At 40.8% G+C, this 27825-nt stretch overlaps 1 protein-coding gene across 1 annotated transcript; it reads left to right on the forward strand.

Moving 5' to 3' along the window:
- Positions 1-697: 697 nt before the first annotated feature.
- gdi2 (GDP dissociation inhibitor 2) lies at positions 698-27825 on the forward strand. Its single transcript, XM_078235846.1, has 11 exons — positions 698-1201; positions 12719-12826; positions 15281-15380; positions 16460-16594; positions 17677-17875; positions 18989-19120; positions 20889-20988; positions 21930-22101; positions 22639-22783; positions 24338-24392; positions 27116-27825. Exons 1-11 carry the CDS (start codon positions 1157-1159, stop codon positions 27281-27283), a joined length of 1359 nt encoding a protein of 452 aa, XP_078091972.1. The 5' UTR covers positions 698-1156; the 3' UTR covers positions 27284-27825.

The raw sequence follows: 27825 nt of genomic DNA on the forward strand, positions 1-27825 counted from the left end.
ACCTCTCCAATCTATTTTCATAATGAAGTTTCTCACCCCTGGAACCATTTTTCTCTCCAATGCATTCACATCCTTCCTATAGTGTGGCGTCCAGAACTATACACAATATTCCAGCTGAGATTTAACTAGTGTCTTGTATAAGTTCAGCATAACCTCCTTGCTCTTGTATTCTCTGTCCCTAATAATGAAGCCCAGAATATTATAGGTTTATTAACAGCTCTCCACCTTCAATGGTCTATGCACATATACACCTATGTCCCTCTGCTCCTGCACCCTCTTAAGAATATTACCCTTATTTCATATTGTTTGACCATGTTCTTTCTACCAAAATGCACCACCTCAAACATATCTGCATTGAACTTCCCCTTCCACCTATCTGCCCACTTCACCAATTTGTCCATGTCCTTTTAAAGTTTTGCACTATCCTCTTTACAGTTAACAACACATCCAAGTTTTGTGCCATCTGCAAAGTTTGAAATTGTCTCCTGCACCCCAAGACCTTGATTATTAATCTGTATCAGGAAAAGCAAGGATCCCGATTTGCAACTCAGTCCGTTCTATATACTTCCTACAACTGTGTGCCCATGTGGTCACCTTCCCACTGCGGCTGCGCGGAATATTCAACACCGGAACGCATTCCAACCTTACGCTTGCGTAAGGACCCATGGCCGCCAGCCGACACCGGCGCCTGCGCATTAGGAGGTGCTGCGGGTGAACCTCCTCCCGAGCAGGGAGAGCTGCGGCCTGCGCCGTAAGACGTTGGTCGGTGGCGCCTGCGCATTAGGACTGGCTTCGGGGGGAAAGCCACCCGCCCGAACGGGAGTGACTTGCGCTTGCGCAGCAACACACCTTTCTCGTCAGGCCAGAAGATCGGCGCCTGCGCTAAAAAAAAGGAACTTTTGGGCGGCGGGGGGGGTCGCTTTTGGAGCAACGCGCCTGCGCCACACGCGGTCCTCCAAGAGGGCGGGGCCGGCGTATTCTTTGTACGCATGCGTGTTGGGAGGGTCCTTTTTTTTTCCCCCAGAAGAGCGCGGGGTGTGCGCCGTGTACGAGCAGCGACGGTTCCAGATCGGAGAGTGGAGCGCGCGCGCTGCCTGTCTGTCTCCACCCCACCCCCCCCGGGAGAAAAAAACAAAATACACCGAAACTCCGCAAGATGAATGAGGAATACGACGTGATCGTGCTGGGCACCGGGCTCACGGTGCGTTGGCCTTTTTGCTTGCAGTAGCCGGGAGTGAGTCGGTGTTATCCATTGGAGGAGAGTGGGTGGGTGAGTGAGGGAAGGCAGCGCCCGCCTAGGCCTCAGGCCTCTCTCACTCCCTCACTCTGTGTCGCTCTTGCTTCCAGCTGAGTCAGGGGGAGGGGAGGGAGGGAGGGAGGGGGCTGGGCAGACGGCTCATGCAGCAATGGGGAAGGGGATTATATTTGCAAATTAATTCATTGCCCTCTCTCTCTCTGAAAGAACATTTCTCACCCCCCCCCCCAACCCCCACCTAAAGATGTATAATTAAAAAAATGGGGTGTTTCTCTTTTTGTAGATACCGGAAGCTAGTGAGTTGGCGGTGGTGAAGCCCGAGGCTGGGCACCTGGGTGTAGAGAGAGAGAGAAAGGGGAGCTATTTTCCCCAAGCAATTCATCATTTTCCTCTACTTTTTACACAGAGGCTGCTTGAGGTTTTTTTTTCCAGTATTCTCCGTTTTTGTTTGATTCCTTCCCCCCCCCCCCCACCCTCCAGCATCCTGCAACGTTTTTGCTTATTTTGTCATATTTTTCCTCGACGCAATGGTAAAAGGAATGCTGAAATTTGGAAAAAAAAAACAAGCTGGAAATACTGGTCTAGCAGCACTGGGAGAAATATTCTACTGAAAAGTCACAGACCTGAAATGTTAACCCCTGTTTCTTTCTCTTTATTTCTCTCTCTCTCTCAACAGATGCCGAATCGTTCCAGCAATTTCTGTGTCTATCTTTAAGGCAAAATACTGCGGATGCTGGAATCTGAAGCAAAAACAGAAAATGCTGGAAAACCTCAGCAGGTCTGACAGTATCCATGGATAGAGAATAGAGCCAACGTTTTGAGTGGGTGACAAAGAGTCAGATGCTGTCAGACCTGCTGAGATTTTCCAGCATTTTCTATACTTGTCTTTTGTGTTGGTTAGTTAATAAAGATGTATGTTCCATGTAACCACTGTAAATGTGAAAGTGGTAATAATGCAATTATGCTTTTCAAACTTCCTTCATTGATTCACTTTTGTGTGAGCAGGTGGAACCTAAGGATTAAAATTGTTCCCTTTGTACTACACAGTATGGGGAACATTACATTTGCAGCTGTACCAGTGAAAGGTTAGGGAGGCTTGTATGAGGAGGAAAGTGATCTTGTTTGTTAAATTTACTGAAAATTTGAAAGCATTGCTGCAGAAGGAATGACTTTTTTTTAAAAAGGTTTATTAGTCACAATGAGGCTTACATTAACACTGCAATGAAGTTACTGTGAAATTCCCCTAGTATTTAGTAATGTATTTACACTGCATTACTTGGTGAAATAACTGCCTTGTAAAGCAATGCAGTAGGTACCATAGATGAAGTTTAATGGATTCATGGTTTATAGTATGTGTTTTTGGTATCTATTAGATTTGTAGACATTTTAATCAGCATGGCTGAAGAGGGGTCAGCAGTTGATCTAGTTACAAAACAGGACTTTGGACCTGTTTTTCTCTGCTGTGGCTTATGTGGATTAGTCTTGTTGCAAGAGTAAAACTTAAGCAATGTCTGAAAACCTTCCAAATGGTGGGGTGTAACCTGTATGCAATGACTAATATAAGCAAAATTGTACTGTTTAGTGTGTGGTGAATATAATTAACGCGTGGCATATGTAAATATGCAGGATACATTTTGGGAGAAATAGGTGAGTAGCCTTGGGGAGAGATGTCACTAGACTCATAATCCAGAGGCCCAGGCTAATGCTGTGACATGGGTTCAAACCCCACCATGGCAGCTGGTAGAATTTAAATTCAGTTAATAATCTGGAATGTAAAATTGGTCTCCATAATGGTACCGTAGATGAAATTTAATGGATTCATAGTGTTTTTGGTATTTATTAGATACTCAGATATTTTAATCGGCATGGTTGAAGAGGGTCAGCAGTTGATCTAGTTACAAAACACGACTTTGGAAAATGCTGGGTAAATTCAGCATCTGTGGAAAGAGTTAATGTTTCGCGTCTACATGACTCTTGAAGTGACTGATATGTAAATAAACAACTGTTGTAGAAGGCAATCTGGTTCACTTTTTGGGAAGGATATCTGCCTCCCTTAACTGGTCTAACCTACATTTGACTCCAGGCCCACAGCAATTTCCCTCTGAAATGACTGAGCAAGCCTCTTGGCTCAAGGGCAATTGTGGGTGGGCAACAAATGCTGGTCTTACGAGCGGCTCATGAAAGAATGAGAAAATCCTCAGCAAAGAGTGCAACTTCCATTCTCCCTGCCTCCCTTAACATGCAGTTTTAATCATTTTATGGAAAATATATTTAAATTTGTTGAAAACAACAGTCAGACTGTTAATTTGTCCTTTTTAAAAGCATTTTATTTCTCTGCATTTCAATTTACTAATGAAAAACCGAATTATAGCTTTTGTTTTTCCTTTATTCATTGAAGTTTTTATCTAGGACTTGTGAATGAAATTAACTAATTGCTTCTAAGTTATTGGTCTAGTTGCAAAAAAAATTGTGAATAAAGTTACTGGTCCATTGAACACATTCTTTCAATGGGTTCGCCTGTTTTCTTCTCCGTTCCTTTTTATGGCTGGGTAGTGTCCACATTACTGAGATAATCTTAGCTACCACATCACCCAAGCCAAGTTGAAGGAAAAGGCCTACTGTACAGGATGAAGGAAAAGAAAGAGCTTTTTATCTAAACTGCACCTCCACAACTTCAGAATATCCCAAAGTGAATTGTAGCCAATTGAAATGCAGTCACTGTGGCATTGCAGGAAAGTGTGTGCTGGAAGTTCCCAGAAATGGCATAACTATAGGCCAGGACAGCAGGAAAACACTCTGCTCCTGTACAAATTGCACCAATAAATCTTTTACACTGACCAAATGGGGCAGATGTGGCTTTGGCATCTCATTTAAAAGACAATATAATGTGAACCTAGAATGTGTTCAATTCTTGAGCAGGGGGCTTGGATCCATGAGCTTCTGAGTCAGGGTGTGCATGCTATCACTGAGGCAAGACTGACAACCTGGGAGAGAAAGTGGTAGGGAATTTTTTTTTTTAACTCTGGTAATCGTTTAATTTAGTGCAATAGTGGTGAACCAAGAGATGTTACCATAAATGGAAGTGAAAAATGTGATTCAATGTATTGAAGAACAAACACAAAACTGACACAAATGGTGCATAGTTTGATTGTGGAAGTCTGAGAGCCAGTCAGTTCTCAGTTCTGCTTTGGATTGGGAGTTGCTGTGATCGCCTTATTATGAAATGGGCTCATGGGAAGAAGTAGTTCCACAATAATCATGGGTTGATGTGGTTTGACCAGGGGGGAAAAATGGAAGATTGTGTGACTAGTGGCATATTCTGTGTTCTGCTGTCCTGAGCGCACCACCTGTTCTGGTTGTAAAGAAATATATTTTTTAAGCTGTAACTTGGGACTTTTATGCATGTGATCTAGATTGCTTTCCACGCTGATGCTGAAATCTGATGTCATTGCTGGCTTGGCCAGTAATTAGTGTTAATATTAGGTAAGTCTGATATCTGAGTAGACAGATAAGCAGTCATTAGGTTCCTGAATTTATAAACTTAAGTTGCAGGTGTACAGATAAATCAGAGGTGATAAAGTGGCTGGTTTTTACAAGACATTAAAACGTGCAGTAAATCTGCCAAATCTGAGGTTCAAAACAGATCTTAAGCAAAAATGGTTAGTCAATAGATTATAAAAAGCTTATTAATTTGCATGGTTTGATTTATATGGATATGCTGCCCATCAGCATTATGTTTGTATTAATCGTTTTGGTATCCTTTTAGTTATCCCATTGAAAGATATTATACATTTGAGGAATTAAAGGTCAAACATTTTGGCCCATCTGTAGGAACCTGCAGTACAACTTGATTCTGGCCTTTGAGTCTCTGCTTAAAATTACACTATTTAAAATGTGGAATATTGGCTGAGCAGTGGGTAGCAGCAGTTTAACTGGTCCACTTGCCGGTCATTAATTTCTGACACTTGTAGTAGCAATTATACACTGGCAGTGGAGCTGTCATTGTTAGAGGTAATGTTGGCATTTGTTCACTTGTTCTTGTTGTCTGCATTGTGCACAATGAGTAATTCAAAAATTTAATTAGGCTGTAAAGTCTCTTTTTAATCATAGTGACACCTTCAGTTTAGCAATAGTGTTTCCATTGGTTTCGCCTGTTGCACCATGCAGTTTAGAAGAGGAGCCTTGGAGTGGAGTGGATAAGGGTCCAGTATGGTTGTGGGCACTATGCAGTGCTTTGAAAATCAGTTCAGTAAGTCACTAAAAATAACTTGGTGTACTCAGATCTGATTTAAATGCCCAAAATATTATAGGTAGCAGAGATGCACTTGTTCATCTGACTAGTATTTTGCTGGTAAAAGGCAAATAGTTTAAATGATCTAAACGTCAGTGGCAGATACTCCTTATATCCCTTGCAATGGTTGAATTGAATGTTGCTTTCTGCCTTGGTGCTGTTTTGTTCTGATCATTTCAGGTTGTTCAAAATTGTGGCATTTTTGATCTGCAAATGAAATCCTAATCACAGATGTACTATTAAGAATTGCTTATTCCCACCACTAACATTAGACAGTTCTGCTCAGCCTCGCCTCATCCACTGAATCTCTCTCTCTTCTAGATTTGACTATTCCAGTGGCCAGACTCCATAAGCTTGAAGTCATCCAAAACTGTACGTGTCTTAACTTGTGCCAAGTCTGTTCAGCCATTACCCCTTTGGTTGCTGACTGAATTTGGTTCTCAATTAAGCAATACTGCTTTCAAACTTTGTCCGTTTTTCAAATCCCTCTGTAGCCTTGAATGCTACTCCGCCACCCCCAAAACTCTTACTGTTGCTTGGAATCAAAATGACAAGACAATGGGAGAATGGTAGTACCCTGGGATAAGACCAAATCCTGGCTAGTATCAGAAGCTGAGTTGTCAATTTTATAGCCCACTGTAACCACTAAATCTCTGGATTGATTGCACTGTCAGTAAACACTGCCTTTGGAAGTTGCAGGATGTGTTTTGCTTAACTTTCATTATCTTAATCCCTGATCTAATTTGAACAGGGAATGACAACTAAAACTATCTTTCAAACTGTTTTAAAACTGTCCGCTTGGTTACTGAAGATGCTGCTCTGTGGAAATAGCAAAAAATCAGTATGCAAGTAATTTGTGTTCTTGTGTTGCTACTGACAAAATCACTGCTTCTTTGCACCCTTTTAAATATATTTTCCCTATCAAAGCACTTCAATAAACTTGCACCCATTAGTTTTAGTTGCTTTGTAATCATAAATATCGTCCTGAGGGTTTTGAAATGAGCTCCAGTTGAATAGCTTTCCAAGCAAGTAATTGTGCAAAAAAAAAATGTTTTATGGGATGTAGAAGGCAGAAGAGATGTGCATCTAATCTGATGTTTATTAGATGTGTTACTTTATAGTTTATTTTGCAAGTAAAACTAGGCTTCTCCATTTTCTTGGAAGGGTTTCTTTTAGAAATTACAGGAAACAGTGGTTATGTGTTTGTCTTGCAACCACTTAACCTGGTTGGTTCTTTGTCGTTTATTATTCGGATGTGCAATCTTAATTTACTAGACTGCATGATCAGATTTGACAAAACTTGTCATGATGTGAGAAATAGTTATGTTTTGGTAGAGGTGGAGGGCAGGAGAAAGATTATATCCAGAAGAAGTTTCACTCTGTTAGTGCCAGCTCGTATCGGTCAAAAGTAAATTTGCATTATACCTTCATTAATTTGATTCACTAGGTTGTGCCAAAATACACTCCATTTTCTTTTCTTTAAATGGATGATATCCTTGTAGTTATTGCAGTCCGGGATTTGACAAATCTTAGCATGCTGCACAGAGAACACCTCTGGTTGAAGTGATATAGGTTTTGGGCAATTTTGACCAGTGCTTTAGCCTTAAAGTTCACGTCTAGTTGTTTTGTCCCTGGACATGAATATCGTCGTCGTCGTCTCTCTCCCCACCCCCCCTCGGAGTCTTTCAGATTTTGTGTGAAATCTATATTTCTCAATTTATCTGCATTTCATAGAATCCCTACAGAGCAGAAGGAGGCCATTCGGACCATCGAGTCTGCATTGACCACAAACTTGCCCAGGCCCTATCCCCATAACCCCACATTTACACTGCTAATCCCCTGACACTAAGGAGTGATTTACCATGGCCAATCAACCTTCATATAGCTACTTCTGGCCATAACAATTTACAAGCAGTTCACTGACCTGAATTTCCACGAGGGCTTTATGTCTTTGACAATGAGGTGATTTGAATGGTGTCCAGTACTCCAGATTGGACCCTGAACAATGCCTCAAATAAGATAAAAGCAAAATGCTATAGATGCTGAAATCAAGTCCAGCAGGTCTGGCAGCATCCTTGGAGAGTTAAATGTTTTCATTATGACTCATTGGAACCCACCTATTCAAAGATCTGTCCTATTTAAATTTTACACTGTCTCTCTTCCTCGTAACATCCAGTCCATTTTATTTACTGTAGTCCTATGTATTTACACTAATTTGTTAGTCGATATTTCTGGTTGTTTCTGCTCACCAAGTACAGGCTAATTTTTTCCCCATGTGGCATATCCACGGTATAAAAAGATTCAGCTCCTTTTGAATCTGATTACAATATTTGCTGTATCTGCTGTTTTGCTTTTGATTCTTGTCAGTGGTGTGTGTGGAGAGATATATATGTCCGTATGCATGACTGCATGTTGTAGCTTTCCACTGATTCACTATTACTTAAACTATCCAGTTTTACGACCATTAGCTCTTCAATACACTGGAGCCTCTGTTCCAGCATTTTATAGCCATTAATTACTTTTTGAACCTTGCATCTAATTAAATATGATAAAGATGCATTAATTTGTTGAAGGTGCAGACATTCTTAAATTAAGATACAATTGGCCAAATTTTTGCTGATTCTCATTTTTAATTTCAGTGAAGATGTGCTGTATTTGTAAACTCCTGTCTGTGGGCTGCTGGCTTTGTCACAGGAAATGGCATTTTGTATCCTCTTGTCTTTTTAGAACAACTATTTTGAGAACATTGTACGACTCAAAATGACGGCACCATTTTCACAAAGGTTGAGGCAGACGCAATGAAACTTTGAATTGTGTTGATGGTTGTGTCCTGATTCAAGCAAAGCTTGTTTTATTATAGATGTCATGAAATTTGCACATTTAATGTTTTGATTCTGACATATTTGTCATCCAAGTGCATTATTTGGGTTGGGTTGAATTAATTGTTTATTTAACAAATTGAATTAACAGAAGGACTGCTAAGCTTGATGCTTAGCAGTCTTTTGATCTTGCTGAATGCTCAGAGTGGAAGAGTTTTGTAAACCCCTCAACGTTTTGTGACCTTCCTTTCCCCCCTCCATCTTCCAGTGCAAAGGAAATCAGGGTAACAAACTCAGAATTAGAGTTACTTTATGTAAGCTTGTAACTAGTCATGTGTACAGCTCTGGAAGAACTGGAAATTGTTGCATAGCACTGCAGTAAACAGGCACGAAGGGAAGGGCATTATTCACATCAATAGTGACCAACCTGAATCTGTGACAATTATGTTAATAGATTAAATACTGGGAATTGCATTCAAACTTCAGATTTAAAAATCTGTTAGCACAATATTATCCAAGCAATAAATCTTAATGTGTTTAATGTAATTATGCTTGATTTAAATTGAAAGGCATTTGAGGTTTTGCTCACAGGTATTTTGCTACCAAACAAAATTATTTAATTCACCACATTTGAGCTTTTATTTGGTTTTGTTTGCTTATATGATGGTGTACAGTTTGTACGCTAAGATCATATAAGCAAACGAGTCGACTAACTTAAGGTGGAAGTGTCTACTATGAACTGGTAGAATGTAAAAATCTGACGGGGGCAATGACTAATTTCCAGTGAGGTTTGTTCTAGTTCCTGTGGTATTTGTAACATCCAGAATTGATGAGAATATACTTGCAGTTTTAAATTTGATTGTGGCTTTTGCATCCAACTCGAGTCTGGAGTACTAACCACAGATAGGGGTTCTACTGAATAATGGTATGAAATATGTACAGGATGATAAGAGTTTTGGTTTAATTGCTGACCAAGGCAGAGATCTCAAGGACATCTCTCTAATAGCTGGAACAAAGTTATTGATTATCACTGACTGCATTTAACATAGTATTTAGTTTTGAAATGCTCCCACATTGGTGACAACAGTTCAAGCACGAGGATGGTTCTGAGTTGTGACTGCACATGGCTAAAATCCCTTATGTTCTATAGATAATTTGAGATGAAGTTTAAAGTTTGAGTGTCACGAGAAGGCTTAAATTAACACTACAATGAAGTTGCTGTGAAAATCCCTTGTCTCCACTCTCCGGCCCCTTTTTGGGTACACTGAGGAAGAATTTAGCATCGCCAATGCACTTGACCAGCATGCCTTTCGGACTGTGTGAGGAAACTGGAGCACCCAGAGGAAACCCATGCAGACACGGGGAGAATGTGCAGACTCCGCATAGTGACCCAAGCTGGGAATTGAACCAGGGTCCTTGGCACTAAGGCAGCAGTGCTAACCACTGTGCTACTGACACATAAAGTTAAAATGCTGGGACATGGGATAATTTAGAATATGAGCAAGCCTCAGGGAAGAGTGCTTAGGGAGGTATGATTTTTTTTTCTTGTAGCATGTGTAAAATCCTAATTTAAAGCGGTTAATGCTTTGCAAATAATTGGATGAGTATTTGGTGTCTAATGGAATCGAGGGTAAAAGGGGCAGATACAGATTGAGATCAGATCTTTGTGCAATATGGTTTTTGAGTTCCTGTCTGAATTGTCTGGCCAGATGGGACAGCTGTCCAGTAATGTGTAACATGAAAGTTCACATGCGTGAATTTGCTTGATTTATCCTGCAGTGGAGGGGTAAGAATGGAGAAGTGGAGTAAATGCAAAATTTCTTTAAATGATCTCTTGTTTGATCTGCTTTCACTGCATCAGGGAAGTGACCAATACAAGCACCACCACATCACTGGCAGGCCTTTTGAGACCAGTGACCTACTTCTTGAATATAAATGTGACAGTAAATATGTGCTGAAGGAAACTTATTAAACTCCTGTGGGTTGGTTCAGTTTTCTAAGTGCATACCTTGTAAATGAAACGTGTTTCTGTCTGGCAATGTATATACTGCTGTTTGAAGTATGTATTCTATAGGCTGGTAGTTCTTAAAAGGTAATTGTCAGTACTTCAGTGAACAGTCTATTCATGGCATATGTAACAGGGTACAATTCTGGTCACCCTGCTCTAGGGAGGATGTTAAACTGGGGAAGGGTGCAAAAAAGATTTACATGGATGTTGCCACAACTGGAAGATTTGAGTTCAAAGGAAAAGCTGGATAGGCTGGGATTTTTTCCCTGGAGCCTGGGAGGTTGAGGGGTGACCTTCTAATCATGACGGGCATACATAAGGTGAATAGCCAAGGTCTTTCCCCAGGGTAGGGGAGTCCAAAACTAGAGGGCATATGTTTAAGGAGAGGGGGGGGAAAGGGGCAACTTTTTCACACTGAGGGTGGTGTGTTTATGGAATGAGCTGGTAGAGGCGGGTACAATTACAACATTTAAAAAGACATTTGGACAGGTACATGGATGGGAAAGATTTAGAGGGATATAGACCAAATGCAGGCAAATGGGAATAATTTTGTTTAGGAAAACTGGTCCGCATGGACGATTTGGGCTGAAGGGCCTATTTCCATGCTGTATATCTCTGACTGTCATTTTGCTCAATAGGAACTTGGTTAGCTGAGTACACTTTAATCGTCAGGGAAAAGCCAGACTTGTACATTAAAAAAATTTGTGCAACTAACAATTCTAGTTTGTGGATAAAGTAGTGTCTTTGATATGATTGGGCTGTAGAATGCCTGTGATCCATTCCTCCATTTTAGCCACTTGCAGTGTAACTGAAAAGAGTCTATGCTTTAAAGCACCCTGATCCATGGTAACCATATTTGCAATCTTGGTCTGCTTGATGGGTCAAAATTGCTCCAATATGATATTGTACTGTCCATCCTGGAAGCTGAACTAATAACCTGCAGCTTGTATCCAGAGAGATCCCAGTGGAACAGTGCCAAAAGGTTTTAACGTGTTGAATTGTGGATTAGAAAAAAGCTTTAATGGGATCGAGTAATGTTAGAAGGAGTGACAAAGTAGAATTCTGCAGAAGCTGCTCCTGAATTTGCCATCCAGGACAGGACGTGCAAAAAAAGTTGCCTGCGGAGACTTGATAGAGCTATTCAAATAGCGTGAGGGGTGTGGACAGCAGGTCAGGGAGAAACTGTTCTCGCCATGCAAAGATCAAGAACAGGTGGGCAAAGATTTGAAGTAATTGGCAAAAGCAAGATTTTAATAAATCTTTCATGCAGCAAATGCTTACAAGCTGGAAAGCACTGCCGGTGAGTGTGGTGGAGGCAGGTTTAATCAACATATTTGAAAAGGGAATTCGGTGATTATTTGAAAAGGATCCACAGGGTTATAGGAGGTGGGCAGGAAAATGGCAGCCAGTGAAATGCTTGTTTGAAGAGCTGGTGCAGACAGTGGGCAGGATTTTCAAGCCTCGCTTGCCCCAAAATCTTAAATTCCACCCAAAGTCAACAGAGCTTTTCATAGCCTGCCCCTCACCCGCTCTGATTCCCGTGGTGGGCGGGACAGTAAAATTCCAGCCGATGGGCTGAATGGCTGCCTTCTGCACTGTTCTGTAACTACAGTCTATTTAAGCCTGAAGTAAGTGTTAGCTGAGGTTTTTGCTAGAAATTTTAATTTTGTGGTATTTCTCCAGGAAGAATCCAAAATCGCATTGTAACCCACTGTTACACATCCTTAAACATTTCCAGGATTTGTGCAGTTGATAGCTCATCACTTGACTGATTTTAATTTGAGCTTTTCTTGCTGGCTCAGTTTAATTTGCGCTGGAAAATTTGCTTTTAATTCATTATTACTCTGAATGGTTGAGACCTTGACTTGCAGGTCCCTCCTGTTTTTGGTTACATTTTGGAGAAAAGAAAACTCAATGGGTCATGCATTCAAAATTGTAAGATTAGTTTTGAAATCCCTTTCACTGACTAGGTAACTTTGCTTTGCCAATGTAAGGAAAGCTACTGTGGGTCGTGTTAGAATCTGAATCATCGTTTGTGGCATGATCTTTATTGTAGCACAAGTTAGCTAAGTATTTGATCCACTTTGTAGCAACATAATCTAAACTCCAGTTTTAAGTTATTCAACTAAGGCGGTGTGCATCATTTGTATGGTGCCTTGAATGGATTTTTGGATGCAAAGTAAAATAAGTAATGGAGAGCTTTCTCTTTCTATTTCCATCGTGCGAATGACGCTGCATGGGACAGACCTTGCACTATTATGTTGTTTTGTGATGCATTTTATGACTGATCCAACACCTCAAATAGCTTCATCTGAATTGAGAGTTCTATTTTTCAACTTTTGCAGGAATGCATCCTTTCTGGTATAATGTCTGTGAAAGGGAGGAAGGTCTTGCACATGGATCGCAACTCTTACTATGGAGGTGAAAGTGCATCTATAACGCCCCTAGATGATGTAAGTAATAAGGAAGAACTGATTTGTTCCTTCCCTTCACTCTGTTATATGCATTCATGAATTCTGATCGTTTTTACATCCTATGCTTTCAATTTATTTCCTTTTCCCCCCCAAAAAAAAGTGCTTGTGTTAGAATATTGATCTCTCCCTGCTGGTCAGAATGCCCCCTGAAGGCAAAATAACTGCAATGTGCCACTGACTTCATTCTGTTCAATGTCAAACCTTCAACTTGGTGGATTAGGCGTCGTCAGGTCAGTTCAACAGTATCCAACATTTCACCATTTGTGAAATATGGCATACCTGGCCCATGTTTAATTTTAAAAGCAAAATGCTGTGGATGCTGGAATCTGCATCCATTTTCTGCTCTTGTTCCATGTTTAATTTTCTCTACTGGTTTGGCTTAGTTGGGATAATTGAATGTCTGACCCAGTAGATTGTAGGTTAGACCCCCGCCCCATCCCACATCATAGAACATTACAGCGCAGTACAGGCCCTTCGGCCCTCTGTTGCACCGATCAGTGAAACCTATCTAACCTACACTATTTATGTTTATCCAATGACCATTTAATGTTGGCCCTTAATGTTGGTGAGTCCACTACTGCTGCAGGCAGGGCATTCCACACCCTTACTACTCTGAGTAAAGAACCTACCTCTGACATCTGTCCTATATCTATCACCCCTCGATTTAGAGCTATGTCCCCTCGTGCTAGCTATCACCATCTGAGGAAAAAGGCTCTCGCTATCCGCCCTGTCTAATCCTCTGATCATCTTGTATGCCTCTAAGTCACCTCTTAACCTTCTCTCTAACGAAAACAACCTCCAGTCCCTCAGCCTTTCCTCATGAGACCTTCCCACCATACCAGGCAACATCCTGGTAAATCTCCTCTGCACCCTTTCCAATGCTTCTACATCCTTCCTATAATGCAGCCAGAACTGTACATAATACTCCAAATGCAGCCGTACCAGAGTTTTGTACAGCTGCAACATGACCTCCTGGCTCCGAAACTCAATCCCTCTACCAATAAAAGCTAACACTCCGTACGCCTTCTTAACAACCCTATCAACCTGGGTGCCAACTTTCAGATCTATGCACATGGACACCGAGATCTCTGTTCTTCCACACTACCAAGTATCGTACCATTAGCCCAGTACTCTGTAATCCTGTTACTCCTTCCAAAATGAATCACCTCACACTTTTCCACATTGAACTCCATTTGCCACCTCTTGGCCCAGCTCTGCAGCTTATCTATGTCCCTCTAACCTGCAACAACCTTCCGCAGTGTCCACAACTCCACCGACTTTAGTGTCATCTGCAAATTTACTAACCCATCCTTCTACGCCCTCATCCAGGTCATTTATAAAAATGACAAACAGCAGTGGCCCCAAAACAGATCCCTGCGGTACACCACTAGTAACTGAACTCCAGGATGAACATTTCCCATCAACCACCACCCTCTGTCTTCTTACAGCTAGCCAATTCCTGATCCAAACCGCTAAATCACCCTCAATCCCATGCCTCCGTATCTTCTGCAATAGCTTACCGAGGGGGAACCTTATCAAACGCTTTACTGAAATCCATATTCACCACATCAACATCAGGCCATCATCTAGACTTAGTTGACGCTTTGTTACAGCTCTGAGGAAATAGTTTGTTGGAAATGCAATTTCAGGCGTAAAACTGTAATATTGTGTCCTACTTTGGTGGTTTGTGACCATTGACCAAGTTGCCACCAGCACTTCACCCTGAGCCAGCCAGCAACACCAACAGCAGTTTGACTTGTTTATATCTGACTGCTTGTGGGGCATTGTTTGCACAAAATAATTTCCTTTATGCCCACAGAAAACATTCCACTTCAGCGAAAAGTGTCATGAATGGAAGTAATTTTCACACAGCAGTGCAGTTGTTCATATGCTCTAGGTGGCAATTGTGACCCTTCTCTTTACTTTTGAACTTGTTATGTATGGATCCATGTGTACCTGGAATTTAGTGCGTAGATTGTCTAGTCATGCTGTTGACTTGAGCTGTCACTCCATAATGTTCCTCCTGTCCTTTTAGCAGCAAAATGGAGAATATTCTTGCTAATCAATTTTTCTTTCAGCAAATGAAGACTTTTATTCAGAACTGACATCATTTTTCACTTCATGTGGGGACTATTTGGCCAAATATTAAAATTTAATGCAGCTGAAATCCAGTGGTTGCTGAGAGAAATTTTAACCACAGATATTAGTTTTATCCACTGCTTTTGTAGCATTCCTGAGAGTTGGCCTCCAGAAAGAGATTGATTTTAAGATTTTAGTCCTCAGCAAAAAGAGTAATGATACCATGGGCTGTCTACACAAGTTGGTTTAAATTTGTTTTCCTAATTTTGGTGCGTCAGATTTTGTTACAAGAAAATAATTAGTCCATGCATTTCTCATTTACACTATATTCTAAATTCATGCCATTTTCTTCAGCTGTACAAAAGGTTTAATCTCCCCGGTTCGCCACCAGAGTCCATGGGCAGGGGCAGAGACTGGAACGTGGATCTGATTCCAAAGTTTCTAATGGCAAATGGTAAGGAATTGTCTTTTGAAATGTTTTGTGTATAACCTATGGAACAAACTAAAGGAGCAGTCATTTTGTGATGGTTCATGACCATAAATATTTGATCCCCTTTAGTAATTTGGAAGCACGTTTTGTTTTGAAAAGGCATTGTTCTCTAAACATTCTTTCAGCGAGGCACTTGTCTGGTTGTTCATGCCCCTGCAAGCATAATAGATGGAGGACTTGGGGGAAGTCACCTCTGTGAGCTGTCTTTGGGGCAGAGCGCACACACATTTGCCTGTTTCTCTCAGTACTACCACCCCAGCCCCACAAGATGCTCTTCATCATTTATATGTAGTTCGTTGCTCTCTACACCCCCTCTCCTTCCCTAAAAAGCAAAGGGTTTTGTCCTAATTGTAGCATGCCTTATTGATACTCTGCTATGTCATGGTAGATAAACCGGGTTGATATAGCCATATGTTGCAGTGTGAAGACTGACGGCGGCACGGTAGCACAGTGGTTAGCACTGCTGCTTCACAGCTCCAGGGACCTGGGTTCGATTCCCGGCTTGGGTCACTGTCTGTGTGGAGTTTGCACATTCTCCTCGTGTCTGCGTGGGTTTCCTCCGGGTGCTCTGGTTTCCTCCCACAGTCCAAAGATGTGTGGGTTAGGTTGATTGGCTGTGCTAAAACTGCCCCTTAGTGTCCTGAGATGCGTAGGTTAGAGGGATTCGCGGGTAAATGTGTAGGGATATGGGGGTAGGGCCTGGGTGGGATTGTGGTCCGTGTAGACTCGATGGGCCGAATGGCCTCTTTCTACACTATGGTTTCTATGTGACTAAAGGAAAGGTTTAAATGCACAGTTTAAGAAAGAGTTTGGTGAATATACGTCAGCCTTGACTCAAACCTGTTATTTGAGAGATCCGCAACCAGCTACAGTGGGGTCATGTGAAGCAAAATGTAAAATCATTTTTCCTCCCTTTTTTTTGTACTTGTGCTCTTATTTTCTCCCCCCGCCCCCTCTTTCTACCTTGATGCCTGCAGCACTATGCTAATTGTTTCACTTAAAATGTGTTCTGACATATATTCTAAAAAGCATAATGTTTGCAGGTCAACTTGTGAAGATGCTACTGTATACTGAAGTCACCCGGTACCTTGACTTTAAAGTCATTGAAGGCAGCTATGTTTACAAAAAAGGCAAAATCTACAAGGTCCCATCTACTGAAAAGGAAGCTTTGGCATCCAGTGAGTAGGAAATAAAATAGTGAAAATATGGTGGTGCTTAAGAAATTATACGTGATTTTAGTTGTGTTCATTACAACTCATGCATTGCATTTTCTTTTCTACTGATTGTGCCTATCAAAAAAAAACTAGTCTAATTGAAATATCTAGTGGTCACTCGTGCAGGAAAACACTTGGGCGGTAAATCTTCCAATGCCTTTTTTTAGAATTGATGTTAAGACAGAAAATCTACTTAACTACTTTTCTGAATCGGAGTTGTTTTTCTGTTTTAGAGCAGCAGGTGTGTGTAGGAAACTGTACTACTTCATCTGAGACTTGGGCAAGCTGCCATTTCTAACATGTTCAGCTTTGCTACCAAAATCATCTGAATGGATTTTCTTTTTCCAGTTTCTCGACTAGTTTTCCCTTTGTGTATTTGAAAATACACACACTCTTCTAGGGGGGGGTACAGAAGAGGAATCTTTCACGTCAGACTTGTACTTTTGCATGTCAAGAAATAATAGTGGAACCCCTGGCTATCATTTCTGGACCGAATCGGTAACAGGTTGTCATTCATTGTTCGGCATCTTTACAATGGAGTAAACCTTTAATTACCAAATGCTTTGTAGAACCAGAAACCAAGCAATCGAAACTCTGCCACATTAGTCAACTAATAGAAAATTCTCATTTTTAATTAACTTGGTCAAAGCAATAAAATGACTTGTCATTTTTCTGCCTTATGGGTGGGAGAGGGATATTATTATTGGTAGGTTTCTGAACTTTGAATTCTGTCTAGACAGACTAGTTTATGAAACACAAGACCAGTTTTTCAGATCTGTCACTGGTTGTTAGTGTAAGAGCAGTTCAGGCTCGTGAGTTAGGTATTTCTTAAGCCTATAGATTTGTCTGTTAAGTGTTTCTCTGCCTTGTTAAAGAAAAACTGATTAGAAGGCTTCTGTGGTTTTTAGGAGCGTTGTAAATGAGAAGACAAAATATTTCCTGTAATAGATGGGATTGTTGAGAGAGTTTCAACTGTAATTGGTTACAAGAGAAAAATCAAGAGCCACTGTTGAGCTAACCATAAATTGATTTTGCGTTTTTCTTAGACTTGTTGGGTTTTATGGAAAAAAATCGATATAGGAAGCTTCTACAGCGCGTTTCCCTTTATGATGCAAATGATGCCACGACTTGGGATGGCATTGACCCCAAGAACAGCACAATGAAGAACGTATATGAGAAATATGGCTTGGGGAAGGATGTCATTGACTTTACAGGCCATGCTCTAGCCTTGTACAGGACTGATGAGTGAGTACTTCTGTTGCAGTAATGTTTTTATCCAGTATAAACATTTTATGTGCATAAATACCATATGGAGATTTTTGCCTCACTGATCATCCTTTGCATTTTTATTATACTAATACCAGTGGAGCACTCTTCCAGCATGGTGGCACAGGGGTTAGCGCTGCTGCGTCACAGTGCCAGGGACCAGGATTCGATTCCTGGCTTGGGTCACTCTGTGCTAAGTCTGCATGTTCTCCCCGTGTCTGCGTGGGTTTCTTCCCACAGTCCGGAAGACTTGCTGGTTAGGTGCATTGGCCGTGCTAAATTGTCCCTCAATGTACCCGAACAGTGTGGCGACTAGGGGATTTTCACTAATTTCATTGCAATGTTAATGAAGCCTGCTTGTGACTATAAATAAACTTTTCCTTTGATTCCTGTAGTATTTGTATATCGCTGTTAAGTTAATATATGTAGGCTAATTTTTGTTTAGTTTTGGTTTGTTAATTTTCACTCTATCCTGAAGGTTCAGCATTATATATCTTTATGCCACTAGTGTTGTCCAACAACCTTCCTTCCTCCCCAATCTACTTTCTTCCCTCATTCACAATACCAGAAAGGACTAAATTCAAGTATACTTGGCTCTTGTTCTTAAAGTTGTCACCACCTCCAAGGATGACAGCCGTCTCCAGTTGGATTCTTCATGTGGCAGGTTATGAAGCATTTGTCCATTGCATTTACCAAATCTGATTCCTGGCTACTTGAGGCACATAAAAACAGAAGAAAATATTTTCAGTGGCTTCAAGCAACGGTCTGATCTGTCAGTCTCTATAGTATTAATGGATTTGTGCCATCATTCAAATGTTGTCTAAGCAGAGTATTTCAGTATGTAGCTCTGGTCTTCCTATGGAATCAACCGGCATCTGGGGTGGGAATGCTATGAATAGGTATTCCTTTCCTTCTGCCTCAGGAGAATCAGTTAGCCTCCACTTTGCTTCATTCTCACATGACTGCAATTGTGAACTTGCTGGTATGGTGAATGTCAGGACTGGCTGCAGCATGAATCTTGTCCATCAATGCTCTATTTTCTTCAGAAAAATGAATAAGATGGTCACATTTAAGTCTTCGTATCTATTTCAGCTACCTTGATCAACCTTGCCTTGAGTCGTTAAACAGAATTAAGCTTTACAGTGAATCGCTGGCTCGCTATGGGAAGAGTCCATACCTTTACCCTCTTTATGGCCTTGGGGAACTGCCTCAGGGTTTTGCCAGGTGAGGATTTATTATAAATGGGCAAATGTTCTATTAAGAGAAATGGATTGTTAATCCAAGGAGTTAAATCCATTGTGGAGTATGCAAGGTGGGCTCCGGCATTCTTTTCTTGTAACTTTAAGCTAGAAAATATACACAAATTGAATCTGTATTTGCAAAGTAGTGAAGTATAGATACAGTATAAATTTATAGTATTTTAAAACTGTAGTTAAACTGTAACCCTGCTCTTTCAGGCTAACTCAGACCGTGTGTACTAGTTGCTCTGAAACCTTTTTTATTATCACTCATTTTGTCCGTTAGGAAGTGTGTACACAATCAGACATGACTCCAATTGTCTGCGTCTTTTGTGCAAGTACTTGACCTTTACTTGCAGCTAACGTACAATGCCTAGGTTGAAATCGGTAATTTGGGTCTCTGCGACATTATCCATTCTCACAATCCCATTTGAAATTTTTATTTGGATGCATTTTTTGGTGGTTAAATCTTAATTCCAGTAAATTTGAGCAAATTAAAGATGTTCTAGTACCTTTTGCTCTGTAACCATTGAAGCGAATGTGTAAAAAAATATTCTGTCCAAATGAATGATGATGTGGAGATGCCGGCGTTGGACTGGGGTGAACACAGTAAGAAGTCTCACAACACCAGGTTAAAGTCCAACAGGTTTATTTGGTAGCAAATACCATAAGCTTTCGGAGCACAGCTCCTTCGTCAGATGGAGTGGATATCTGTCAGATACCTGTCAAAAATCAGGCAGATATCCACTCCATCTGACGAAGGAGCTGTGCTCCGAAAATTTATGGTATTTGCTACCAAATAAACCTGTTGGACTTTAACCTGGTGTTGTGAGACTTCTTACAAATGAATGATGGCAGTGTTCTTTTTTAAATGTTTTATCTCAGCAGCAGAAATGAACATGTGCAACTAGCACCTTTTATTTAAAACTGAATCTGTTAATTGTCTGGTTTTAAAAAAAATCTCTAGTACCTTTATGATTAAAGCTTGACGATTCCACTAAATCTTATTTTGAGCATTTCCAAACGCAAATACCACAGGTGTTAATGATTCTGCCTGCAATGCCGCTGGAGTATTACTACTCAGCATTAATTCATAAGATTGGGGAAAGATTTTCTTTAACCTGTGCAGTTAGTCATCAAATGAAATAGTCTAGAATGTTCACAACTGAAATGTTAGCTTGCTGGGCTAGCTACCCTCAGCTCATCATTTGAACACAAGTATATGTTTGGTAAGGTTTTTAATTTTGCTTTTTAAATGTGTATTTTGCATGGTGCTGTCAAGCAGGATGCAATGAAATCTTGGTGTTAAGACACATCTGGGATTGCAGACATTGGAATCGTGATTACGGATGTCTATACGCAGTCGTGGATTTCACTCGTCAGTGGCTTCTAGACCAGAGAAAAATCTGTGCTTCATAGTTACAAATCTAATTATTCACCTTGTGAATGCAAGGAAAACACATTTCTTTGAGTATTTTAGCTTTTTTGTGATCTAAAAATGAGTGTCATGAAACACTGGACGTAGCTCAAATGGTGGAGTATTTTCCGAAATTGAGGGAATTTAACATGGTTTGTATATTACGGATGTGTTTGGACATCTCGGATATTCCTGGCTTCAGTGTATTTTGGTGTCCTTTGATCTAATTCTTGAACAAATTGGGAAGACGTTACAGCTACAAACGGTCTGTACTGTGCTCATGTATCTATCCATAAGCAATGAATAACCTGGTTTAACGCAGGTTTCCTTTTTTTAGGTTAAGTGCTATTTATGGTGGGACCTATATGTTAAACAAGCCTATTGAAGAAATAATTATGGAAAATGGAAAAGTGGTTGGAGTCAAGTCTGAGGGAGAGGTGAGATCTTTTACAAAGAAACTGCAACATGGATACCTCTTCCCTTATGGATAGCTGATGTTGCAATGCAATGGCAGGGTTTCTGGGAGTGAGAATAATTATTTGGAGCCCCTACTTGTGAAAAGTTTGTAAATCATTGGGTTACCACCATGTTGAATGGGGATTAGCCAGGACTGAAGTACTTTAAGTGTGAATGATGCTTGATGCCCAAATTCCTGTACATATTAGCATTACAAATTTGGGTCTGCTGGCAATGACACTTAGTAGATGCCAGCAGCCATATTTCTACTTGGGCGAACACTTATGATCTGGATGGGCATTTGCCACTTGCATTTTTGCTTTTTCAGTGACCCAAAGATAAACCCAATTGAGTGTTGACTTGTCTCAACAAGCAACAAATTTTTAAGCTGCGTTATTGTCCACGTGCAGGGTAATAGTTTAACATCACTTATTTCTGTTTGCTAATATACGCAAGTTATGTAACTCAAGTGTTATGAAAATGATCAATGTATGTAATATTTGGAAAATTTGTGAATTTCTTGGAAAAATGAAGTTTCACTTTGATCATTGTAGTGTTAGAGCTTGTATATTGGCAAAACTGACTCGTCTACTCTCTTTTCACATTTAGCTAGTTTAGATAGAGGTGCCTAAAGCAGGAGTAGCTTTACTGCTCGTTTGAGCACTTGGGATTTATGAGTTTGTCTACTAAATAGTGGAACAATCCCCTCCCAAAAATAATCCATGGTATATTTGTGAAGGCAGCATTGAGTTGGAAAGATCCTGTTTGAGGAATTGTTGTCTTTTACAAAAAGGAGTACTTGTTTGAAAGTTGGCAGCAAAACTACTGCTTGCTGGCAGAGGCGCAATGGGCCAAGTAGCCTTTTGTGATTTAAGTTTTGGTGCTATGCCAGATTTAGTAAAAATATACATTTTGTTTGCAGATTGCCCGCTGCAAGCAGCTGATCTGTGACCCCAGTTACGCGTCTGACCGTGTGAAGAAAATTGGCCAGGTGATTCGAGTCATCTGCATCATGAGTCATACCATTAAGAACATAGCAGATGTAAATTCCTGTCAGATTATCATTCCCCAAAATCAGGTCAACAGAAAATCTGGTGAGTAGCTTTTATAAATCTACATTTTATTACACTCCTGGAAGTGAGTAGACAATCTTGTGCTTAAATTTGAGCAGAGCCGTGTTCTCCTCTGTGTTCTCTTGCGATGAAGTACCTGTCAATTTGTAGCTAGAATATTTAGCATAGAACAACACCTATAAATGGACTACCTTCCTGCCTTGATCCTGTATTGGATACAAATCTCAAGGATTGATCTACACAAGATGGGAGCAGAGCGGAAAAGGACTGAGACAGTCGACACCTAAAGGTTAAGTTCAGAATCGGGGAGACCAAATATACGTGGAAGAAAGAATGGTTTGAATGTTCAAATGCCTGGTTACAAAATTGGATTATTAGAGGGCTCAGGTCATCAGCCTGGTGAGACAATGCAAGATCTATGTTTGTAGAAGCCAATTTGGTGTCAAATTTGAAAATTTCGAGAGCAATTTTTATCAGATTTTGTCTTTTGTCAAAATTGTAGTCTTGGAGAATGGAAAACTTGGCTTGTTTGACTTTGTTTTTTTGAACATTCTCCAGACATCTACATTTGCATGATTTCCTACGCACACAATGTAGCTGCTCAAGGAAAGTACATTGCCATTATTAGCACAACAGTGGAGACCAATGATCCAGAAAGTGAAATTCAACTAGCATTGGATCTTCTGGAGCCTGTCGAACAGAAGTATGTTTTAATATTTTGGCAGAGAATGTTTACTTGAAAGACATTTTTTGGATTGTAAATTGATCAGATTTTTATAGGAAGATGTTTGAAGGAGATTTGTTCCCACGTGATATGTGGTGATCTGGTCAATAAAAATGATGTTGAATAGATGAGGGCTTCATAACCATCATTGGGCTTGCCTTAGCCCAGCCTTGTTGGTGTTGTAGTCCCAAAGCAGTGTGCAGTTTCAAACCATTTGGAGGACAAACTCGATATAGAAAAATTGATAAGCATGTTAATTAGTAACATTAATGATGGGTGAGTGTCGAACTACATAAGTAGATATTTTCCTGACTGGCTTTGTGGGGTAGAACCAAATCAGAAATGTAAATCATTGGCCTTGTAAACTATACCCAACATAGAACACTTCCCCATATTAAAACTATTAGAAGTAAAAGGCAAAATATGGAGAGGAATTGCATTAAAATTAGCTACCTCATAAAGAAGTGCATCCATTAAACTTTTTTCAGTGTGCAAATTAAAGGTATCCTTTAAATATTTGCATTAATGTTGTGAGCTTGGGATCATCTCAAATTTTGCCAGTTTGAACTTAAATTTGTTCTGTCCAGCCATCGGCTAGATAGAACTTGCATGAGGTTTACTGTCCAGAAACATTTATGCCCCCACACGAGATTTCTCACCCTACAGAACAATTTTACCGTGGCTGGATTACTAATATGGTCCATTGATTTTTTTTTTAAATGCTGTTTGTTTTTGTTGTACTGTTGTCTTCCCAGCAAGGTAGAAGACTATTGTGGCAGATGTGTTGATTATATGACCACCCATACTGGTAGTAGCTGGTCTTGTTTCCTTGTGATTTCAAAATGGGAACCATTGCCTATCTGTCAGAAGCTGGTATTGACTTGTGTGTCAGTACACATTAGAAACAGTGGAATAGTTTCTGAATGTTCAAAAAATGTAAGCTTGGGTTGCAGGAAGTTTAAAGTGGAGTTGTTAATTGTGCTCTCATAGAGTCCTGGAAATGACAGCACAGGAAGGCCATTTAGCCTTTCTTAGGGTCCCTACAGTGCAGAAGGAGGCTATTTGGCCCATCAAGCCTGCACCGGTAACAATCCCACCCAGGCCCTATCCCCTTAACCTCACGTATTTAGCATGGCCAATCAACCTAACCCATATATCTTGAGTGTGGGAGGCAGACACAGAATGTACAAACTGCACACAGTTACCCGGGTCCCTGGCGCTGAGGCAGCAGTGCTAACCACTGCGTGGAACTATATGCATTACCCTGCCCCATTTCGAGAGGAGTTGGGAGGAGTCCTGTCTTTTATTGGTTGGGCTAATGGCACCTTTCTAAAGGCTTGGAGTTGGGCATTTTATATTGCGCGAAATTAAAAGACTAGATAGTCCATTCTAATGGTTCCATTATCAGATGTATGAAACCTGCAATTTCAGCACCTTTTTTATTATTAAAGCATGAGTGCGTAGATTGAATTGTAACCCCTTAATTTTGGGGATAATTTGGTATTTAATTTATTGTGTACTTTTGCTCTTCAGATTTGTTTGCATCAGTGATATGTATGTTCCAGTTGACGTGGGGACTGAAAGCCAGGTAAGCAGATGATGCCATCAATTCTTTTGTAACTAAAATATTTGTAGAATCATGAGTTGTAAATTGGTTATATAGCCAGTGGAAATAAAGGTTCATAGTTTCTGGCTGTTGTGAGCAGTGCATATCGCTTGATCATTCCTGGTAATGTATTTAGTGATTTCAGTTTGGCCTGGTGGCAGCAGAGTTGGAAGATTTGAGCTCAAACCCCATTTATTGGAGCAGTCTTGTGTAACTGGTAGTGGAAATCTGATCAGATTCAGAACATTGTGGGAAATTTGGCCACAAATTCTGGAGGCAACATGTTCACGGACTTGAAGGATGTTGGCGGTGCGACAGTTGTTTTCTAAGATTCGAGGGTGGGGTGAAGAGACATTTGGAAGAAATGAAGGCAGTACCTGAGAAGAGACCACCATTTTTAATACCAGATGGCATGGTGACCATGAAGGGAAGTTGGGTGGACTGGAGTTTAATGGGAATGGAATTATTAGAACAAGGTGAGTGTCGTGGTCAAGTTGAACTCCCGAGGGCATGTGGGGAGATGAGTGAGAAGAGCAGATTCAAGATTAGGGCGTTGGGGAAATTTAGCTTGGTTGTGAAGGAGAGAATGCAGCGAAGGTAGCTGAACAAGAGATCTCAATTTTGGTACCAAAAATGAATTAAGCTGCTTGCATGTTAATGAGATTGAAGGGACAGGGTTGGGCAGAGGGAATTAAGGGTGCAGTAGGAAATAAAAGGAGCCATGGTTGCCTTTGTATTCTGGGATGATTCAGAACAGTGAACAGCTTTAGCTGAGGATATCAGAACTCGCATTGTGGTCCATCTTGATCTTGGAAAGGCTTGGCTTAGTTAGGGATAATTAACATGGCTTTGTCAGAGGGAGGTCATGCCTAAGAAATTTGATATTTTTCAAAAATGTGTTTGTGGATGAGGGAAATGCAGTTGATGGGAGACCGAAGGTTGCAGCACATGGAATTTACGGAAACTTGGCAAGATGGATCTGAAACTGGCTTAGTAATAGGACACAAAGGGTGGTGATAAATGGTTGTTTGTGACTTAAGACTGGTGTCCAGTGGCATATCACATGGTTCAGTGCTGGGATCCTATTGTTTGTTATATACATTGATGTGGGGGGGAAAATGATGAGCAAGTTTGCAGATCACACCAAGATTGGTAGGGTGCTTGTTAGTGAAGAAGGCCATAGGTTACAGGAAGGCATAGATGGGTTGGTCAGGTGGGCAGAGCAGTAGCAGATGGTATTTATCCCTGATAAGTGCATGGGGTGCACTTTGGAAGAAGTAACAAGGCATTAATGAATAGCAGGACACTAGGAAGCTCAAGAACAGATGGCTTTTGGGGTACTTATTCACAGATTCCTGACGGCAGGTGAATAGGGTAGTTAAGACACATGGGACACTTGCTTTTATCAGTCATGGCATCGAGTACAAGTGCAAGAAGGGAGTGGGAACTGTGCAGAACATTGGTTAGGCCACAGCTGGAGTATTGTGCAGTTCTGGTCACCTCGCTATAGTAAGGATGTGATTGCACTAGAGGGGGTACAGAGGAGATTCACCAGGATGTTGCCTGGGATGGAGCATTTAAGCTATAAGGAAAGACTGGATAGACTTGGATTGTTTTCTCTGGAGCAGCGAAGGCTGATGGGGGACACAATTGAGGTTTATAATATTTTGAGGGGTATGGACAGGGTGAATAGGAAACAGCTGTTCCCCTTGGTTGAGTGGTCAATCACGAGGGGGCATAGTTTTAGGGTAAGGAGCAGGAGATTCGGAGAGGATTTGAGAGCATTTTTTTCATTGAGGGTGGTGGGAATCTGGAATGCACTGCCTGGGAAGGTGGTGGAGGCCAGAAACCTTTTACAGCCTTTAAAAAGTATTTGAATGAGTACTTGAAACATCATATTCAAGGATACAGGACAAGTGCAGGAAAATGGAATTAGTGTGACTTCAGTGGTAGAATTATCGGTGCAGACTCAATGGGTCAAAGGGCCTCTTCTGTGCTGTATGACTGACTATGACTATTAAACAGCTGTTGTGCACCCTGTATATTTAAATCTGCCCTCCTTGGCCTTGAAGTAAAGATGAGGACAATAAGAACAGGAGATCATTTAGCCTTTTCTACCATTCAGTGACATCATGTCCAACTGTGACCTAAACCGTATCCAGTGAGGGAAAGGGTAAAGGTTTGCAGAGGGAAAAGGCATGAAAAATAGACAAGGGAATAATTTGAGCAGATTGACAGTCTTTGGACCTATGAAGCTCACTCATTAGCTATTGCCCAGGGCTTAGTATGTGGCTGAAGATAGGAAGACCAAGTTGGATATTTTAGGGTATGAGTTGTCACCTGAGGCAATGATGCTGGGTGGAAACAGAAGCCATTGTAAAGAATACCTATAGATAATAGTTGAACAAATGAGACTGGTTCACTAAGATAAAAGCAAAATATTGCGGATGCTGGAATCTGAAACACTTTGGTGAAGGGTCATCTGGACTCAATATTGGCTCTATTCTCTCCCCACAGATGCTGTCAGACCTGCTGAGATTTTCTAGCATTTTCTGTTTTTGTTCAAGATTGGTTCGCTGACCTGTATAGTGGGCAAAGTGCTCTATAGTTTGGGGAAACTGGTTCTATGTGGCTGGAGGTCAAAAAATGGCCCTGAGGCAACCTCACTCCCTGTATTAATCGGTTTAACTTTTTATCTTTAACAGATTTTCATTTCTAGAACATATGATGCAACCACTCACTTTGAGACCACCTGTGACGATATTAAAGATATTTACAGGAGGATGATGGGAGTTGAATTTGACTTTGAAGAAATGAAGAGAAAGCAGAATGATATCTTCGGCGAAGATGAGCAGAACGAAGCTTCAAAGTAAACCCCCCCCCCCCGAAATCCTCGACTTAATTGGCTGATTCAACTTGGGTGTCATTAAGGAAACTAATGAGCACTGCAGGAAAGGAAATTTATATTGTGGGGCCGGCTTATTTTTTAAATCGCGTCTTCAAGATCCTGACAAGTATTGCACTGATTCTAGATGGAAACCCCATCATTGTCTTTGGCATCATGTGTAAATTTTGCTATCTTAGGGGTGCTGTCCAAAGAAGACAATTTACTGATGTCTGAAAAGCTTTGATCAGAGGTTTTGCAGGAGTAGTGGGGCACGATGGGTGGGGGAGGGGTTGTTGGGGAAGCCATGACTTAAATTCAGATGCATTCTTTACTGTAAACGTGGAAAGATGTAAAAATGCTAAATCAATATTCCATATTGTTTGTGGAAGTATTTACTGCCATCTGCTTTAACATCAGCTCTAACATTTAATGGGTTAAAAATTCATTTGTGTAATCGACTAACAGTTTATGATGGATTGATTCTATGTAGAACTGCAACTTCACAATAAAAACTTGTATGTACCACCA

This window comes from Mustelus asterias, chromosome 19, assembly GCF_964213995.1.
Source record: "Mustelus asterias chromosome 19, sMusAst1.hap1.1, whole genome shotgun sequence".
NCBI lineage: Eukaryota > Metazoa > Chordata > Chondrichthyes > Carcharhiniformes > Triakidae > Mustelus > Mustelus asterias.